General features: G+C 39.7%; 1 protein-coding gene across 1 annotated transcript; it reads right to left on the reverse strand.

Moving 5' to 3' along the window:
* Positions 1–2,185: 2,185 nt before the first annotated feature.
* IDO1 (indoleamine 2,3-dioxygenase 1) lies at positions 2,186–16,703 on the reverse strand. The gene is made up of 10 exons (XM_004046935.4): positions 16,552–16,703; positions 12,587–12,682; positions 12,350–12,469; positions 11,632–11,750; positions 10,456–10,470; positions 7,922–8,021; positions 6,990–7,107; positions 5,814–5,865; positions 5,215–5,363; positions 2,186–2,787 (listed from the first exon to the last, which is right to left on the reverse strand). Exons 1-10 carry the CDS (start codon positions 16,636–16,638, stop codon positions 2,432–2,434), a joined length of 1,212 nt encoding a protein of 403 aa, XP_004046983.1. The 5' UTR covers positions 16,639–16,703; the 3' UTR covers positions 2,186–2,431.
* Positions 16,704–20,572: the final 3,869 nt, after the last annotated feature.

The following is a 20,572-nucleotide window of genomic DNA, read 5'->3' on the forward strand; positions in this document are numbered from 1 at the left end:
TCAGACCAGCCTAGCCAACATGGTGAAAACCTGTCTCTACTAAAAATACAAAAATTAGCTGGGCTTGGTGGTGGGCGCCTGTAATTCCCAGCTACTCAGGAGGCTGAGGCAGGAGAATTGCTTGAACCCAGGAGGCGGAGGTTGCAGTGAGCCCAGATCACACCACTGCGCTTCAGCCTTGGTGACAGAGTGAGACTCTGTCTCAGGAAAAAAAAGAAAGAAAGAAAGAAAGAAAAACAAAACTTACATGCATGTGCACACACATATATGTATTTGGCAGGTACATGGGCATGATGCATATTTACTTTTTTCATTATAGAATTATATGTCCTCATTGCAGAAACATTGACAGAAGCATAAAGAAGAAAATGTGTCCAGCCTGATAAATACCGTTATCGTTGACATTTGGTGCATTTTCTATGGAATCTAGTGAAAGTCTGCTGTGAGCAGGAAGATTTCACTGCATTACGGTGTATTTAAGAAACAATATTAAAATAGTTTTTAGAACTTTGGTTTTTAGAAATATATGACTACCTTTCCTTCCTCAAACCTATTTGGGTATACTCGTTTAAATTCCTGTGTATTTAAAAGAGCTCAGAGCTCCTCAGAACTGAGGTTTTCATAACTTCAAAGTGCTTGCTAATTCCACACCCATAAGACCATGGTGCTTTTTCCTCCTCTCATCTTTTTTTTTTTTTTGAGAAGAAGTCTCGCTCTGTCGCCCAGGCTGGAGTTCCCTGGCGTGATCTCCGCTCACTGCAAGCTCCGCCTCCTGGGTTGACGCCATTTTCCTGCCTCAGCCTCCCGAGTAGCTGGGACTACAGGCACCCACCACCACGTCTGGCTAATTTTTTTGTATTTTTAGTAGAGACGGGGTTTCACCGTGTTAGCCAGATGGTCTCGATCTCCTGACCTCGTGATCCACCCACCTCGGCCTCCCAAAGTGCTGGGATTACAGGCGTGAGCCACCACGCCCAGCCCCCTCCTCTCATCTTCTATAACATAACTTGATTTCTGGCTGACCATTTACAATCTCATGAGTTCCTGCCTAGTCATTTCATTTCCTCCCCTTTCCCTTCCAAAGTTATTTTTTCCTTCAACCTAGTCTACTCCAAGTAGAGCAAAAAGAACAAAGACGTGAGTCATCAAAATTTTTTTCTCCCATTGTTAACCAACTAATTGTGTGGCCATCAGTAAGTTGTTTCACCCTTCTGTGCCTCAATGTTGCCATCTTTAAAATGAAGAGCTTTGCTTTGATAATTCTTAAATTCCTCTCAGGCTCTAGCTTCTTAGGGTTCTATTATTAAATATATACATGCCAGAATGTGAGTGCCCAATAATCTGGATCTCTCAGGAGAAGTTTTATTTCAAAGGTGAATCTTCTTGTTAGCCCGGGTTAATTTATTCATACAAGCATTTATTCTTTTATGTATTTATTGAACATAAATTTGCTAAGTGTCTTCTAAAAGCTGGGATGCAGCTGGGTGCGGTGGCTCACACCTGTAATCCCAGCACGTTGGGAGGCCAAATCATATCTTTCATAATCACATGGGATTACAGGCGTGAGCCACCACACCTGGCTGCATCCCAGCACTTTGGGAGGGATGCTATAATCCCAGCACTTTGGCCTCCCAAAGTGCTGGGATTATCATATATTCCAATGATAAGATACAGACATAACTTGAGCTCAGGAGTTCAAGACCAGCCTGGGCAACATAGCAAGACCCTGTCTCTACAAAAAATACAAAAATTGGCTGAGCATGTTGGTGCACAGCTGTAGTCTTAGCTACTTAGGGGGCTGAGGTAGGAGGATCACTTAGGTCTGGGAGGTCAGGGCTGCAATGAGCTGAGATCATGCCACTGCACTCCAGCCTGGGTGACAGAGTGAGACCCTGTCTCAAAAACAAACAAACAGAAAAAAGCTGGGATGTATAAATCTGGTAAACAATACAGAGTGTCCCTGGCATCAAGAAGCTTATCATGTAATAAGAATATAGACAAGTTGACAGGTAATTATGAAAAAGTCTCACATTAACATAGGGAAAGTATAGGAGTCTATTAGCCCTGCTGAAAGCAGTTTATAGTAGGTCTCATCTAAATAAATATTTTATTATGGTTATAAATGAAGCAACATTTATTATATCTTATGCATTTTTATTTATTATGACAGAATATATCTTATGCATTTTTATTTATTGAATGTCATTTTATTCCAATGATAAGATACAGATTACAAAACTTCTAGTATAATTACACATAATTACCTTTTGTTGTTTTCCTACAAGAAATGCACAGGTATTTTGAGGTCTTTTGTATTGCATTATTGGTAAAACATTGCATAGTATTAGTTTGTGGCTCTGTTACAATGGGTAATGACAGGAATGCATACAGATGTCTCTGCTATGATAAAATGTGCTCCTGTTGGGTTACATTAACCTTCCTTCAAAAGGGATTTCTCAGTTGTACTTCTTACAGTCTTCAGGAAATTCATTAAATCAGTGCCTCCAGTTCCTTTGGCTTCCAGTTTTGAAGGGTCTTCAGAGGTCTTATTCTCCTTTGGCTGCTGGCTTGCAGGAATCAGGATGTACTTAGTCACGATTTGCAGATGGTAGCTCCTCAGGGAGACCAGAGCTTTCACACAGGCATCATAAGCTTCCCGCAGGCCAGCATCACCTTTTGAAAGGACAAACTCACGGACTGAGGGATTTGACTCTAATGAGCACAGGAAGTTCCTGTGAGCTGGTGGCATATATGTTCTCATGTCCTGGAGGAACTGAGCAGCATGTCCTATAGGAAAAAGAGAAAGAGGAAATACGGAGGTCACAGCATTCCCCAATCCAGGAGAGAAAGGCAGAGTGAGGTCAGAGTGGGCAGGAGATCACCAATATAGCATTCACTGAGGTCAAGGTCATTCTATTTGAAGGCTAATGTTTGGCTATTAGTCTTGCTACTAGCAATTGTAATTATTGTAAAATATTATTAATTTTGAAAACTGAATGAGCTAAACTCATTTTCTCACAATAAGTATTTTTGTTTGCGCTTTTTTTTTTGAGACAGAGTCTCGCTCTGTCGGCCAGGCTGGAGTGCAGTGGCACGATCTCGACTCGCTGCAACCTGTGCCTCCCGGGCTCAAGCAATTCTCCTGCCTCAGCCTCCGGAGTAGCTGGGATTTCAGGCATGCGCCACCATGTCTGGCTAATTTTGTATTTTTAGTAGAGACAGGGTTTCTCCATGTTGGTCAGGCTGGTCTCGAACTCCTGACCTCAGATGATCCACCTGCCTCAGCCTCCCAAAGTGCTGGGATTACAGGCATGAGCCACCGCGCCTGGCCTTTGTTTGCACTTTCTTTCTCTCTTTTCTACTGTAAGAAGCTGATGGTATAGACAAGGGGCATATATAATCTGCATTTGACAGATTATGACTGATTCTTAAGAGAGTTTAAGAGATTGTGTTTAAATGAGTGTTCAACAACAGCAAAGACATGGAATGAACCCAGGTGCCCATCAATGGTAGATGGGACAAAGAAAATGTGGTACATGTACACCATGGAATACTACACAGCCATGAAAAAGAATGAAATCAAGCGCTTCACAGCAACATGGATGCAGCTGGAGGCCATTAGCTTAAGTTAGCCTAAGTGAAATAATGCAGAAACAGAAAACCAAATACCACGTTCTCACCGATAAGTGGGAGTTAAATATTGAGTACACATGGACACAAAGATAGGAACAATAGACAGTGAGGATTTCAAATAGGGGAGGGAGGGAGGAAGGAAAGCAAAGGTTGAAAAACTACCTATTGGGCACTATGTTCTATACTTGGGTGAGGGGATCATTAGAAGCCCAAACATCAGCATCACCCATTATACCTGTGTAATAAGCCTGCACATGTATCCCCTGAATCTAAAATAAAAAAATTAAATATGATAAAAAATTTTAAAAAATAAGTGCTCAAATTAAGAAAAACTCATGTTTTTACCCAGCCCGATGCTTTCCCCTTTGACTGTTAAACAGAAGTTTAACAAAACAGAGAAAATTAAAAAGTTCTTCTTGGAGCTTATTCCTCCCCTCCAGCTAAGCCCCTAGAAGGCATACAATGAATGTGGCTCACCTTTAAACTTTGGTGCAGGCATTGCTCTGGGTGGCTGGGGCCACGGGACAGCCGAACAAGAGCAGGGCCCAGACTGCTTGTCACTGAGGTCTTTGTCTCCCCACTAACAGCCCTGTCTCATTTGCAGGTGAGTGTCTCTTTCTGAGTCTGATCATACATTTTCAGAGCATGTGATATTGGCTTCACCGGAGTCAACCAGTCTTTATAGACATGTTCAGATTTCAAGATGGAACTTGGGTGTGAGGAAAGCTCTGCCACTTTATTTTATTTTTATTTATTTATTTTTTTTGAGATGGAGTCTCGCACTCTTGCCTAGGCTGGAGTGCAGTGGCGCCATCTCGGTTCACTGCAAGCTCCGCCTCCTGGGTTCACGCCATTCTCCTGCCTCAGTCTCCCGAGTAGCTGGGACTACAGGCACCCGTCACCACGCCCAGCTACTTTTTTGTATTTTTAGTAGAGACAGGGTTTCACCGTGTTAGCCAGGATGGTCTCGATCTCCTGATCTTGTGATCCGCCCGCCTCGGCCTCCCAAAGTGCTGGGATTACAGGCGTGAGCGACTGCACCTGGCCTTTTATTTTTTATTTTTATTTTGAGATGGAGTTTCGCTCTTTCGCCCAGGCTGGAATACAGTGGCACAATCTTGGCTCACTGCAACCTCTGCCTGTGGGGTTCAGGCGATTCTCCTGCCTCAGTCTCCCGAGTAGCTGGGATTAGAGGCACCCACCACCACACTCGGCTAGTTTTTGTATTTTTAGTAGAGACGGGGTTTCACCATGTTGATCAGGCTGGTCTCAAACTCCTGACCTCAGGTGATCCACCTGCCTAGGTCTCCCGAAGTGCTAGGATTACAGGCTTGAGTCACCGCACCTGGCCAGCTCTGCCACTTTCTAGCTGGTTCACAAGGAACCTGTCACTGACTCTCATTAAGTTTCTGCATCTTCATTTTTAAAATGGGATCATGGCAACCAAATCCCTACTTGCCTGATTCTACTAAAACTATCAGATAAGCTCAGATGAGATGCTGATAGGAAGGTGCTTTGTAGATATCCAAATACTATTGTATTCACATAAGAGATAATTATTTCTTGTTATTTTCCACTCACCTCCACCAGCAGTCTGCTGGATGCCCAGCAGGACGTCAAAGCACTGAAAGACACTGCTTTGGCCTGCACTGCCCCCTGCAAACTCCTTTGGGTCTTCCCAGAACCCTTCATACACCAGACCGTCTGATAGCTGGGGGTTGCCTTTCCAGCTATCAGAGGAAAGAAAGAAAAAAAGAAAAATCATTCTTTAGATTAACTGCTAATTTTCAGGTATCAAATCTTGCACTAGTGGTGAATAGAAGGCGACAAGAGATGGATTTCATGATCCTTTTTTCATACCCCCTTGCCCCTGCTCATTTTCAAACATGAGAATAGTAAATAATATAATCCTGAGCAGATTTGGCATAACTATTCTAGGAATGGAATCTTACCTTTGTACTAGCACAGACCACTCTTTTTAAAATAACTAGCTTTCCTGTCCCCCACTCCAGTGCATTCCTGGCCAAGTGATAACAGAACAGTCTAGTATTTTTCTACCATGTGAATTTTTGGATGTAAATTGTTAGCCAAACCCAATGGATATTAGGGACCATCCAAGAGAATTTGGTGGTGTTCTTTGTTAAGTGAGAGCAAACAAATTCAAACATAAGACTACATACCCAGACAAATATATGCGAAGAACACTGAAAAATGCTTTTGGGTTCACATGATCTGTAAAAAGATGGAATATGTTTAATTAAGCAGCATCAGAGGTATACAGGGAAATCAACGTGTTGTGTACAACTGATAATGGATTTTGGCACAGGCTGCAGGAAAAGGCATTAGGTCAGTCTATGCTAAACAAAGCCCCTGCAGATAAGCATTCACTTTCCTACCCTCTTCCAGGAAGCCCATTAAACTGTAACTATTTATTTAGCACTACTTTACGTGCTTACTGACATAACAAGTAAACTGTTTACATAAAGAAACAAACCAAAGACAAAAAAAAACAAATCAAAACAAACCAAAACAAAACCCTAGAAACTAGATCTCCCTATTTTTAAAATTTTTAAAAATCGTTTGGAGACAGGGTCTCACTTTATCACTCAGGCTGGAATGTAGTGATCATAGCTCACTGCAGCCTCAACTCCTGGGCTCAAGCAATCTTCCCACCTCAGCCTCCCAAGTAGCTGGAAACTACACATATGAGCCACCGCACTCAGCCTCCTACCCTACTTGATTTGAAAATCTAGCTTCTTGCCAAGGACTAAATAGCAATAACTCAAAACCCAGAGAGAAACAATCAAGTATTTGTTGAGTCTGTTCAGTAGGGCAGATTTCCTATTGCAAATTACTGCTTATGCACTTTTTTGTGTGTTTTTTTGTGGGTGGTTTTTTAGCTGTTAATTTTACAACAACTTTTGACCTCAATGACTTTTCTGTGTTGTTTCTTAATTTGTAAAAAAACAGAATTAGGAAAGAGTTCTTATCAAGCAGAAGCTATTTTTTCTTTTCGGAACTTAAAACCACCCTCCCATGTGGAAAGTTTCTCTAAGGTTTTTAGCAGGAGGCAAGGAAGTTCCTTAGTGTTAAATAGACCCAGCTTGGAACTCTGGCTTCACCGCCTGTGGAATCTGAAGTCATTTACCCTGTCTTTCTGAATTTAGATGACTTTACTTATAAAATGGAGATAATGAAACCTACCACATAGAAAGTGCAATGGTTTAGTAAGATAAAATACCTAAAGTGAAAACATACTAAGTGATAGTTGCTTTTTGCTTCCCTTTTTTCAACTATTCTACACCTGGAACATTTGACTTGTCAGCCTAGACTATTGCACTGCATACAACACTTGCCGTGGATTTGGTGAAACACTTGAAGGGCCTTCTCCAAGCAAGAAGCTATTTCCAACAGCGCCTTTAGCAAAGTGTCGCGTTCTTGCATTTGCATTGCCTTGAATACAGTAGGAATTACCTAAAACAAACAAACAAAACACAAACATTTAAGGTTTTCTTTCTTTCTTTTTTTTTTTTTTTGAGACGGAGTCTCGCTCAGTTGTCCAGGCTGGGGTGCAGTGGCGCGATCTCAGCTCACTGCAAGCTCTGCCTCCCGGGTTCACGCCATTCTCCTGCCTCAGCCTCCTGAGTAGCTGGGACTACAGGTGCCCACCACCACGCCCGGCTAATTTTTATATTTTTAGTAGAGACGGGGTTTCGCCATGTTGGCCAGGCTGGTCTCGAACTCCTGACTTCAAGTGATCCGCCCACTTCAGCCTCCCAAAGTGCTGGGATTACAGGTGTGAGCCACTGTGCCCTGCCAAATTCCCCCGTCTTAATCCATAAATTAAATTTGGGATTTTTACATTTCTTTCCTGGGCTGGACACTCTATTTGACTAATTTCCTTATATTTATAGAAGCTTGGATTTGTTTTTATTCACATAGCATTTAATTTAAAGATATTTATATAGTTGTATATGTTTCATTTCTATTTTTGATAATCAAAACTATTGAATTTATGACACTGTATCATAGTTCCAAAGCCAGATTTTATTGAAAATTTTTATCTCCTACAGAGGTTTCAAGTTGGATTTTAAGTATATGGCTCTGAGATTTTAGATTTTAGATAATACACAAAAATAAATAATTGATCCTTTACCCCCAATTAAATGATCCCATGTTGTACTTGTTAAGGATAAAGTTAACTCATGCTTAGTATAGTTTAGGCTCCGAAGTGATTGCTCTGCTTACGTAAATTGACATATAAATTTTGAAGTGAGGATAGACATACTTTGATTGCAGAAGCAGCTGCTATTTCCACCAATAGAGAGACCAGGAAGAATCCTTTACTGCAGTCTCCATCACGAAATGAGAACAAAACGTCCATGTTCCTGAGGAAATTGGATAAGGAAGGCAAGAAGTATAGCAAAAATTATGGGATATTTTTTGACATTTTTATTTATGCTATTTTAGTTTCAACATAATTTTATGAGAGAGGTGTGGCAGGCCTTACTATCTCCATTATGTAGTTGGGAATATTAAGACTCCGTTTTTAGGCCCATTGTCCAAGATCATATAATTAATAGTAAGTAGATTAAACTGAGACCTAAAATTTCCTATTAGAACTCAGAACTAGGGCCGGGCATGGTGGTTCACATCTGTATCTGTAATTCTGGCACTTTAGGAGGCCAAGGCAGGTGGATCACCTGAGGTCAGGAGTTCGAGACCAGCCTGGCCAATGTGGTGAAACCCCGTCTCTACTAAGAATACAAAAATTAGGTGGGCATGGTGATGGGCGCCTGTAATCCCAGCTACTCAGGAGGCTGAGGCAGGAGAATCACTTGAACACAGGAGGCGGAGGTTGCAGTGAGCCAAGATCGCTCCATTGCACTCCAGCCTGAGTGACAAGAGCGAGACTCATCTCAGAAAACAAATAAACAAAACAAAACAACAACAACAAAAAACACTCAGAACTAGAAATTCCCAAACTAGTTCTGTTTCTATTATCCCGTCAACTTCCCACAGGATATCTGCAAGGTAGAGTTTTAAGAGGTAGTCTTTTGTTTAAATAATTATATTCATATTCATTTTTTAATTTGTGAGCCTAATTCAATTTCTCAGTGGTTTATATGCTTTACAAAGGAATTGACTGCGAAATTCAAATAACTGATTAGACCCTATTTTTCTTTTTAATTGAAGTTTGGGCATTGGTGCAAACATAGTCTTACTATCTGTATATCTATGAGTTTTGTGGTGGTTAAATTCATGGTATCTGAAGCCAGACCATCTCTGCAACTTACTTGCTGTGTGACCTTGAGCAAGATATGACACCGTCTGCCTTGGTGTTCTCATCTGTAAAGTGGGACTGACTGCTGATGTCATCCTCCTTTTTAAAAACCTTCCAGTTTCTCCCTTAAGATACTGTTTTAACTCCTTATCATAGCTAATAAAATCCTACATAATCTTTATTTATTTTTATTTTTATTTTTTGAGATGGGGTCTTACTCTGTCGCCCAGGCTGGAGTGCAATGGCACAATCTCGTCTCACTGCCACATCTGCCTCCTGGGTTCAAGCTATTCTCCTGCTTCAGTCTCCCGAGTAGCTGAGATTACAGGCATGTGCCACCATGCCCTGCTAATTTTTGCATTTTCAGAAGAGGAGGGTTTTCGCTATGTTGGCCAGGCTGGTCTCGAATGCCTGACCTCAGGTGATTCACCCGCTTTGCCCAGCGATCTTTAAAAAAAAAAATTAATCTTTTTCTCACACTGTTATTTTTATCACTTATTATCAGTGACATTAGCCATCCTTCAGCTTTGATAACGCACCAAGATGTTTGTCACTTCAAGGTCTCACTTTTGCTGTTTCTTCCGCTATGAATACTCTTACGTTTTTCCTCTAGCTAATTCCTCAAATAACTTGCTTCAAGGGTTCCCCCATCACTCCTTTTATTTGGTTAGGGATCCCAATATTTTAACTTCTTATGCCTTATCTTTATCATATGGCAATTTACATAATTTTCATATACTGCCTTTCCTCTTCATTAGTCTAGCATCACCAAGGTGGGTTTATACTGATGACATTTACCTTAGTTTTTCCATCTTTTTTTTTTTTTGAGATGGAGTCTTGCTCTGTCACCCAGGCTGGAATGCAGTGGCGTGATTTCCACTCACTGCAACCTCCACCTCCTGGGTTCAATTGATTCTCCTGCCTCAGCCTCCTGAGTAGCTGAGATTACAGGCGCCCGCCACCAGGCCCGGCTAATTTTTTGTATTTTTAGTAGAGACGAGGTTTCACCATGTTGGCCAGGCTGGTCTTGAACTCCTGACCTCAGGTGATCCACCTGCCTCGGCATCCCAAAGTGCAGGGATTACAGGCGTGAGCCATGCACCCAGCCCAGGTTTTCCATCTCTTAGCCTATGTTTAGTATATATTATAGGTCAAAAGTAGTAAGGATTGGGTCAAAAAGAACAAGTTGGTATATGGTTACTTATTGACACCAGTAACTAGTTATGGACATAGGAGTTATTAAGTCATAGATACACAGATGTATGTGATTTTGTATGTTTGCATATTAATTTCCTATAGATGTATTTGAGTAGTATTCTTGTATATATCTATAGCTATAATATCAGATAGACATAGTTGTAACACAATCATAGATACAATTAAAGACTGAGATTATTTGTTCTCTAAATAATCACTTAAATTATTTTTTGGCTGAATTCAATTAATCATTTAAAAATGCATTTGGAGTCATTGATAAACCTACATTCAACTATAAGTAACAAATAATTCTTAGAATCAAAAAAGAATCAGATACTTACTCATAAGTCAGGGGCCTTATGAAAGCAGCCATGAAGCAATGGACCAATTGGAAGAGAGAAAGAAAACCAATTTAACATCAAATAATGATGAGTTGTTGCTATTTGATTGAATGCTACTATGAGAGGTAAGACATAGGTAAAAAGAAAAAGTTTATTAAAATATTTCTTCAGTAGGCATTACATTTAACTTAACTTACAAATGAATGAAATAATTAAATATGCAGGGAACACACATGGACAGTCAAAACTAGTTGTTTTATTTTTATTTTTTTGAGACTGTCTCATTCTGTCGCCCAGGCTGGTGTGCAGTGGCACGAACATGGCTCACTGCAGCCTCAACTTCTTGGGCTGAAGTGATCCTCCTGCCTTAACTCCCTGTGTAGCTGGGACCACAGACATACGCCACCATTCCCGGTGAATTTTTTTTTTTTTAACTAATTTTTAATAAGAAGAAACTTTCTAGATCGAATCCTTTCATTTTATGATATTCCCATTTGCAGAATATTTTTCTACAGGCACACACCCAGAGACGTGGGCTTTGGTTCTCCCTTTCCTTTATTGTAGCAGATCTTATGCCTAAATGGGTAAAAATCACCTATATCCTGAGCAGACTGCTCTGAAAAACCAGTCATTGCTGCCCGTAATTAAAGATGTGTTGACTCTTAACCACAATTGGCTGCTAAAAAATTAAATTAATAGAATCTCAAAGACATGCTCATCAAAAGAAGCCAGACACAAGAGTCTATACTCTGTGGTTTCATTGATATGAAACCCAATAACAAAAATCATCTAATTTTTGATAAGGCAAATAAAAATATATTTGTCTGTGGCAGGAAAGGGAATTGAAAGAGGCGCAAAGAAATTTTCTGAGGTGATAAAAATATTCTGTATCTTACTGAGAATGGTGGGTGTATGTATGTATATAATAGTTAAATTCAAGCTGAACACTTAAGATTTGTGCATTTTACTGTGTTAACTATACACCTGTCACATATGTGTACATTTGTAGTGGTAGACACAGCAGTCCAAGAAACCGTACCCAACCGAGGAACTGAGAGGAACCATACCCAGCTGAGAGGAAAGCTGTGCTGCCCAAAATTAAGTCAATGAACAACCCCTGTTTTATTTAATCGGCACACACTCCAAAAATTCCTGTTGTTATCACTGTTGACATACTTATTAGGATCCTTTTTCTTCCAGTTTGCCAAGACACAGTCTGCATAAACCAGAATAGGAGGCAGTTCCAGTTTCTTGGAGAGTTGGCAGTAAGGAACAGCAATATTTCTTGGCAAGACCTGATTAAAATACAGTAGTTAGGTTTTTTGTTGTTGTTGTTGTTGTTGTTGTTGTTTTTTGAGATGGAGTCTTGCTCCTGTCCCCCAGGCTGGAGTGCAGTGGCAGGATCTCGGCTCACTGCAACCTCCGCCTCCCAGGTTCAAGCGATTCTCCCACTTCAGCCTCCCGAGTAGCTGGGATTATAGGCACCTGCCACCATGCCTGGCTATTTTTTGCATTTTTAGTAGAGATGGGGTTTCACTATGTTAGCCAAGTTGGTCTTGAACTCCTGACCTCAGGTGATCCTCCAGCCTTGGCCTCCCAAAGTGCTGGGAGGCCCATGTGTGTTTTAAAGGTTAGATATTGCAGTCTGTATTAGTTTTATGTAATTAGGGTTGCCAGATAAAATACAGGATGAAAAATGAAGTAAAAGACTAAAAATATAATAATGATAACAGTTGACATGTCAAGCCAGGGCATATTTTCTTTATCATTTTGTCGTGTTATCTAAACTTTGCATGATGCAGTTATAATGCTTTTAGAAAATTTTTGGAAAGTTAAATGTAAATTAGATGAAAATCTGTCACATAGCATAAGAAATCTGAGAAAATCTCCAAACCTTACGGACATCTCCATGACCTTTGCCCCACACATATGCCATGGTGATGCATCCCAGAACTAGACGTGCAAGGCGCTGTGACTTGTGGTCTGTGAGATGATCAATGCTGAGCATGTTTAACTGAAAACAAATGGAGCAATTGACTCAAATCAATCTCAGTAATGTTTTATGCTTCAAAACCAAGTTAACAATGTTAAGAAGCTATACAAGAAGACAAATGTAATACATATGTCAAACCTTCTCAACTCTTTCTCGAAGCTGGCCAGACTCTATGAGATCAGGCAGATGTTTAGCAATGAACATCCAGTCATTATAAAAATCAGGTAGATTTTCCTTGAAAAAAAAAAAGATCTTTATTTACTAGTAGCAGTTATTGTAGATTTGGCTTCCCACTGATAGTATGCCTTGCCTCCACATCCATTCTGTGCAATGTTGCCCTGGCATATGGCTTACCTGTCTGGAAACACCAGCTTCTGTCTTGTCATCTGCACACGCAGGGCTGAAGACCCTCTCTGTGTTCCACCTCTTCCTCTCTCTTCAAACACTGCCATTTGCAGCTTTTCAAAGTTCACCTCAAAGGTTTCACTAAAATCCTCCTGACTGCTCTATTTGAAACCAATCTCCTCCACTATAAATTCTACGGATTATGCCTTTTCAAATTGTTAAACAATTATTATCTGCTGCTTTGGTTTTTCTTTTCTTTTCTTTTTTGAATTGGAGTCTCGCTCTGTTGCCCAGGCTGGAGTGCAGTGGCGCAATCTTGGCTCACTACAACCTCCGTCTCCTGGGTTCAAGCAATTCTCCTGCCTCAGCCTCCCAAGTAGCTGGGATTACAGGCATGAGCCACCATGCCTGGCTAATTTTTGTATTTTTAGTAGAGATGGGGTTTTGTCATGTTGGCCAAGTTGGTCTCGACCTCCTAACCTCAGGTGATCTGCCTGCCTCGGCCTCCCAAAGTGCTGGGATTACAGGCATGAGCCACTGCGCCTGGCCTACTTTGGTTTATCTTGGCTAGATTTTAAGTTCTTTGAATGGAAGGAAAATGAGATGTTTTAAATGTCAATAGTGGACTAGGCACTCTGCTCGATAACTTCATATATATAAAAGATATATATTTAATTATTGTAATGGCCCAAGAAGTTATCTCTGTATCATAAATAAGGAAACCAGGCTTATACAGTTTACATAACGATTTTTGTATATTGAGTTTATTGTCAAGTTTCCAACTTTCAAAAGAAATGTAATAAATGTATTTTTGTTGTTTTTATTCTATGTTTCACCATCTAGTACATCTTATTTTTTTGGTTGTTGTGATTTTCCCCAAATAACAGAATACTTTTTTGTTCTGCACAATGATTATCATTTTATTTGACAGCACTTTCAACAAGTATAAAAGTTAATCAGTAATATGCTCTGGTTCAGAGGATCCCTAAATGGTATAATATAAATTAAAAATGAATCATACTGAGGATCATTCAAATTCTGCTAGATTAGAGATTGTGCCTTGTATCTATATGGAATCAGAAAACATATTATTTTCCTTTGGACTAAGAAGCAGATAGATTATGAGAGATAAAATAGACATTTTTTGGTTCATAATTTCTAGGAAAGACCTTCAGTGAAGAAATAAAAGTAACCAAAACTTTTTTTTCATGTTTCCGGGACAGTAAATCTAGCTTCTGCAGCATCTCAGCTAGCAGAATTGTTATTATTGTTATTGTTTTCAGACAGGGCCTCACTCTGTCACCCAGGCTGGAGTGCAGTGGCGCAATCTCAGTTTACTGTAACTTCCGCCTCCCAGGTTCAAACAATTCTCCTGTCTTAGCCTCTCAAGTAGCTGGGACTACGGGCACACCAACACGCTGGGTAATTTTTTTTTGCATTTTTAGTAGAGTCAGGGGTTTCACCATGTTGGCCAGGCTGGTCTCAAACTCCTGACCTCAAGTGATCCACCCACCTTAGCCTCCCAAAGTGCTGGGATTACAGGTGTAAGCTACTGCACCTTGTCAGAATTATTATTATTATTATTTCCTGAGATGGAGTCTCGCTCTGTCACCCAGGCTGGAGTGCAGTGGCGTGATCTCAGCTCACTGCAACCTCCGACTCCCAGGTTCAAGCAATTCTCCTGCCTCAGCCTCCTGAGTAGCGAGGATTACAGGTGTATGCCACTATGCCCTGCGAATTTTTGTATTTTTTTAGTAGAGACGGGGTTTCACCACATTGGCCAGGCTGGTCTCGAACTCCTGACCTCATGATCCACCGGCCTCAGTCTCCCAAAGTGCTGAGATTACAGGCGTGAGCCACCCGTCCCCAGCCGAGAATCTTTTTTTTAAGTAGCCAAGGAAGAGTTTCGTTTGTTTTTTGGGGGGGTTTTGCTTTACTCCTTGGAATCTGTTCTACAGGTATTCATAATTATCACAGTTGTTGCATTTTTAAGGAGAATCGAATCTCTGAGAAACAAAACCCATGATACAAAGTTTAGTAGTTTCTGAAAAAGATGGTTTTATTGTACCATTGATAAGTACATCCTTGAAATCATCCAGTCCCGGCATTTTTGTAGATATGCGGGCAAATAGCAAGTTTGAGTATTATTGTTTTGCATGAATAAAGCAAACTAGTGCTTTTGGCAATAAAATTAAAACATACTTTTCATTTTCTTTAATTAACAATCTGAAGAGGAAAATTAGATTGGAAGGAGGTAGATGCTTTAAATTTGCCAGTATCACCAAAGTGTTTACAGGATTTCATTTCTAAGCACAGTTAGGTTGAAATCTCTGACTAAACATTTGCTGTGTTTAAAGGTGCTCTCTAGTATGTGGACTGTAACTGTTTGAGCTACAAACAAAAATATACTCGTCTACAGAATTATTATAATATGTTCATAGAAATCTTCTCCTGGAATCCCATGTACCTTGTTAAACTGAAGATTGAAAGAAAGAAAATAAGCAATGTCTTATTATCCCTTCTTAAGAGAGGCAGTGTGGAATAATGGTTTTAAGATCATAGACTCTGGAGACAGGCTGCTTAGGCTCATACTGGCCTCTGGCACTTGCTAGCTACATAGTTTGATAATTACATTCTGCATGCCTTATACTTCTCATTAGGAACATGAGGATAATAACATACATTTCTGGCCGGGTGCAGTGGCTCACGCCTGTAATCCTAGCACTTTGGGAGGCCAAGACCGGTGGATCACCTGAGGTCAGGAGTTCGAGACCAGCCTGGCCAATATGGTGAAACCCCGTCTCTACTAAAAATACAAAAAAGTAGCTGGGTGTGGTGGCAGGTGCCTATAATCCCAGCTACTTGGGAGGCTGAGGCAGGAGAATCGCTTGAACCTAGGAGGCAGAGGTTGCAGTGAGCTGAGATCGTGCCACTGCACTCCAGCCCAGGTGACAGAGCGAGACCCCATCTCAAAATAATAATAATAATAATAATAATAATAATAATAATAAATAACATACATACCTTTTGGGATGGCTATGAGAATGGAAAGGGTTAATTTGTAAATTGCTTAGAAAAATGCTGTATTTGATAATTAAAATATTGATGATAAATTGGTTTACATAGCATTCGTTAGAAGACAGATTAGAAAATGTAGTTTTTAAGGCAAACCTTTTTTCCACATACCTTGCACTTTATAGGTAAAACTTGCAAACAAGAAAAAAGGTAGTTCAGACTCTCACTTGAATCTTATGCTCAGTAAATAACAAGCAATGATAATATAACATGGAAGGTGCTTGATATGCAATCTCATAAACCCCATCAAATTAGAAACACATGTTTTGCATAATTTAAGTTATATCCCTAAGAGAAAGGGATTTCTGTTTGACTCATGGCTCATTTAAAACTCTGGCTTTTTCAAAACACCTTTTCTCGAAATACAACTGTAATAACCTCATTGTTTGTATTTTATTACATAATTCTTATGTAAAGCTGATACACTTTTATAGCTTCCTTTCTCACCACTCTCCATATCCATGTTAGGTAAGTAAGAAATGCATAGATGACTCCATTTCTAGGGAGAAAATGTAAGACAAATTAAGTGAGATGCAGTTATTACAGCTCTCTAATTTTTACACTGCTTTATATGTTTGTTTACTAGAAGTTACTGAACCACAGTTGTTCAGTAGAAGTTAACTTGGCCAGGTAAGGAATGAGAAGAAGAATGCATTTTCCCACATTTTACTGCCTTCTCTTACCTGTGGATTTGGCAGAGCAAAGCCCACTTCTTCATCAATATGGTACTCTTTACTGATTGTCCAGGAGTTTTCCATAGCGTGTGCCATTCTTGTAGTCTGCTCCTCTGGTGCCCCTCAGTGTCTGAAGAGTTTTCAGAGCATCTTATAATAGTTGCTGCCACAGCCAGTGACCACAATTTATCACAGGGGCAGTGAGAAATTACTTCCACTTTTGGAATGGTTTCATTTTCTAGTTTCTTTGTTTGTAATATGAAAACCAATAAAACCACAAAAGCATCTCTGTGCATCATATGTACAAACTGAAAGTTCGTATTCCATATGAAATTTGTAATCATTAAGCACATCATTTTCTTACTGCCATATGGGAAGCCAGAAAGGCCTGAAGGAAAACACAGAACTATGAAAACAGGTGGCTGGAGAAGAACATTTTACTTTATGGAAACTTTTAAATCTTTGAATGAAAATGAAGGCTACAGTCCTAAACTCTCATTTAGTTATTTCTCATTGGCTTTCTTTTAGGCTTCCACAGTTCTTTGAAAATATTAGTGTCATGTTTCAGCAGCCCGGAAACACAACCCGTGTTATACTCAACTATTAGTCAATGGCTCTGAAGTAGGAAAAAAATAGAAGCACATGAAAAATTAGAAACATAGTAACTCTCCACTTCCTTATTTTTCCTATTGAGACTTTTGTCAGTTTTTCCAGTGATAGCATTTGCCCTTCTCACATCTCTAATAAGTAACTTTTAGGAAGATTGCCTTGCATCTAACTGTACCTGACTGCCAGGGGCTGATGAGGCAACAGTCTGGCATATTTGGGTACTTTGTAATATGTCAAAAGTTGGAGAAAAGGATAAAATACCTTGAAAATGTTTTTCTCAAAGTACAAATTAAGACTGCATTTGGTAAAGGTTTTCAGCTTGCATGCAAGTCTGTGGTTCACTTTAGAGGCATTGTTCAATCTTAATGAGAACAAGGAAGCTAAAGAAGAAACCAAGTTGCCCGTTCCTCTAGATGATCAAAAGGAGAAAAGAGAAATAGTTCGTGTGAGTAAACTAAAAGACATCGCTGTTTTGTCATCAGCTTATTAGTACTTGAAATAAATTAAATTGTGATAGCATATGGCTTTCGTTACAGTCTAGAATAGCTCTCGCGCTATTCTCTACTAAATTATGGCTGTTTTTTTCAGCATGTCCTTTTACAGGAAAATGTTCCTTGAATAGGAAATGTAAGGAAAACTGAAACCAAAATTATACAGCAAAGAGAATACAATGACTGTGTTTCTTATGACTACAAGATTCATGAGGCTAATACTTTGGGAATCAGTTCAAGGAAAACAAACAAAAAATCATGAAGACCTATCATATCTATATAGAAAACAACAATACAAATAAAATATTGAGCATTAGAAAATATGTGGTTATTTTTCATTCTTTGTACTTGAAGATTTTTCATTCTTTGTACTTGAAGTTTTTATGGGTGAGTCAAAGTGAAGACATGGAACAAAGTTTTAGATGATTCTGTCCCAGGATTAAGTTTTTAAGAAGCATAAGTTTTTGACAAAGCTTTTTCTTGATTCTGTTTATCCAGTCATCTCACTAAATCTATCCTACCCCCCGGCGTGGTGGCTCCCGCCTGTAATCCCAGCACTTTGGGAAGCTGAGGAGGGCGGATCACTTGAGGTCAGGAGTTGAAGACCAGCCTGGGCAACATGGTGAAACCCAGTCTCTATTGAAAATACAAAAATTAGCTGGGCATGGTGGCATGTGCCTGTAATCCCAGCTACTCGGGAGGCTGAGGCAGGAGAATTGCTTGAGCCCGAGAGGCAGAGGTTGCAGTGAGCCAAGATTGCGCCATTGCACTCCAGCCTGGGCAGCAGAGTGAGACTCCGTCTCAAAAAAAAAAAAAATCTATCCTACCCTTGACTGCAGAACCAATAATGCTTTAGTGCCTCAATTTTATCCCTAGCCACTTAACTTCCTCAAACTTTGGCTTCTTTGCTGTTTCTGAAACTACATTCTCAATTGATCTTATCTTCATTCACCTTGATTTTCTTCAGCCATACCTACACCTCCCTAAAAACCTCATTTCGCATATTTTTAGAAGAGCATCATAATTTTATGATCTCATACTGATTCTTCATCTTTCTCCTTAGCTTTTAACTGGTGGTCAGGTCGTTATGTTAGAAAACTCCTGAAAGCCAGAACTCAGCCTTTTACTCTATGGCCTCCTACATCTGAGACTTTATGTGACTCTGTCTCCCTTGTATGCATCTGTCTTTGATAGCTTACATTATTTTTTCTCTATAATTATTGTATTGCCTGACTTATCTTCACAGCTATAGACTACATTTCCATCTGCCTGATGAACATCTCTACGTTAAAATCCTGTTATCCAGTTTCACAGGGGACTTCACTGACACGAGGACTATTATGATAGGATCTGCAGAGGGACCTTCATTCAAGGTCATGATAAATACAAATGTGTCTCCTCTCAATGGAGCATCTTTTCTAATACATTCACATTTCTCTTTACCATTATGTTATACTAATTTATAAAATGTAGCTTTTTTTAATAAAAGAATTTTCATTTAAAAAAATAATTTACAGCATGCAAGGAGAATGAAAAAAGTCATGGAAATACCAACATCACTGAATTCACCATTAACGTTTATGTTATTATGTTTTACAGCATTTTTCATGCAAATCAATTACATTCAAATTTTTCTGGGCACTTACTAGAGTCAGGAATTTTCTAAAAACTTTGCTTGTAGTAACTAATTTTACTTTTATAATTGGCTTATGAGGAAACTTTCATGATATCTCTGAAAGGGAATTAACGTGATTCAGATTTTGCTAATTAAGGCCCTTAGTTGCCAAAACCAAACAAAATTAAATACTCCCTTAAGGAAGAAAACATCATCTTAGGCCTCAAAGTACTGATATCGTTTTTATAGATATCTAAAATCACTAAAAAATAACCAGGCCCCAGCCGTGGTGGCTCACGCCTGTAATCCCAGCATTTTGGGAGGCTGAGGCGGGTGGACTGCCTGAGGTTAGGAGCTCGAGACCAGTGTGGCCAAGGTGAAACCCCATCTCTACTAAAAATAACAAAAAAATTAGCTGGGCATGGTGGTATGTGCCTGTAATCACAGCTACTCGGGAGGCTGAGGCAGGAGAATCGCTTGAACCAGGGAGGTGGAGGTTGCAGTGAGCCGAGATTGTGCCACTACACTTCAGTCTGTGCGACAGAAGGCGACTCCGTCTCAAAAATAAATAAAATAAAATAAAATAAAATAAATAAAATACTGAATTGGACTGAAATAGAAGACAATGATGTGTGACAAAAGTCTGTCCAGGTGTGTTGACAAACTTTAGTCATTCTTCCTGTAACATGAGTTAAGTTAATGAAAACACAGAAAAGGGACCAGAGGTAATTGTTTTCTTCTTTGGCAGATCTGGACTTAAGGCAGGTAAGAGAACTTCAGGGAACAACTTCTTCCAGTGTCTACTGGCTTCCAGGAGCCTTTAATTTGAAGTAACCAGCATATCAGAGTGCCATATTTTTGGGTGTCCTTTTCTGAGCCCCAGTAATTCCCCTGTTTGAAACTTTTCTAATGTTTCATACACAAAAAGTTGAGTTGGTAGTTGTAGAGAGAAAAACTGGAGTTAGTAGCTGAATGGCAAAGGATCTCATTAAACCAGTCTTCTCACTTCTGGGAAAAGGCCAGTCTAATTAGTCTTCTCACTTCTGGGAAAAGGCCAGTTTTGTCTTATTTCAGGAGACGGCTTTGTAGATGGGATCTTAAAGCTATGACTCTATATATAATGCAGACAAAAAGATCTATAGTAAGAGCCATTTTTACAGAATTGGAAGAAAAACAAAGGTTAATCTTTGGAGTAGTTTACAAAGTAGTTTCTTCTAAAGTCTGCAGGACAGCTGAGAATATCAGTAGCAATCTGACAGATTTTCCTGGATTGTAGCTTGTGTGCAAAGTTTGTCCATTTATAAAATGTTGCAGT

Source organism: Gorilla gorilla, chromosome 7 (assembly GCF_029281585.2).
Source record: "Gorilla gorilla gorilla isolate KB3781 chromosome 7, NHGRI_mGorGor1-v2.1_pri, whole genome shotgun sequence".
NCBI lineage: Eukaryota > Metazoa > Chordata > Mammalia > Primates > Hominidae > Gorilla > Gorilla gorilla.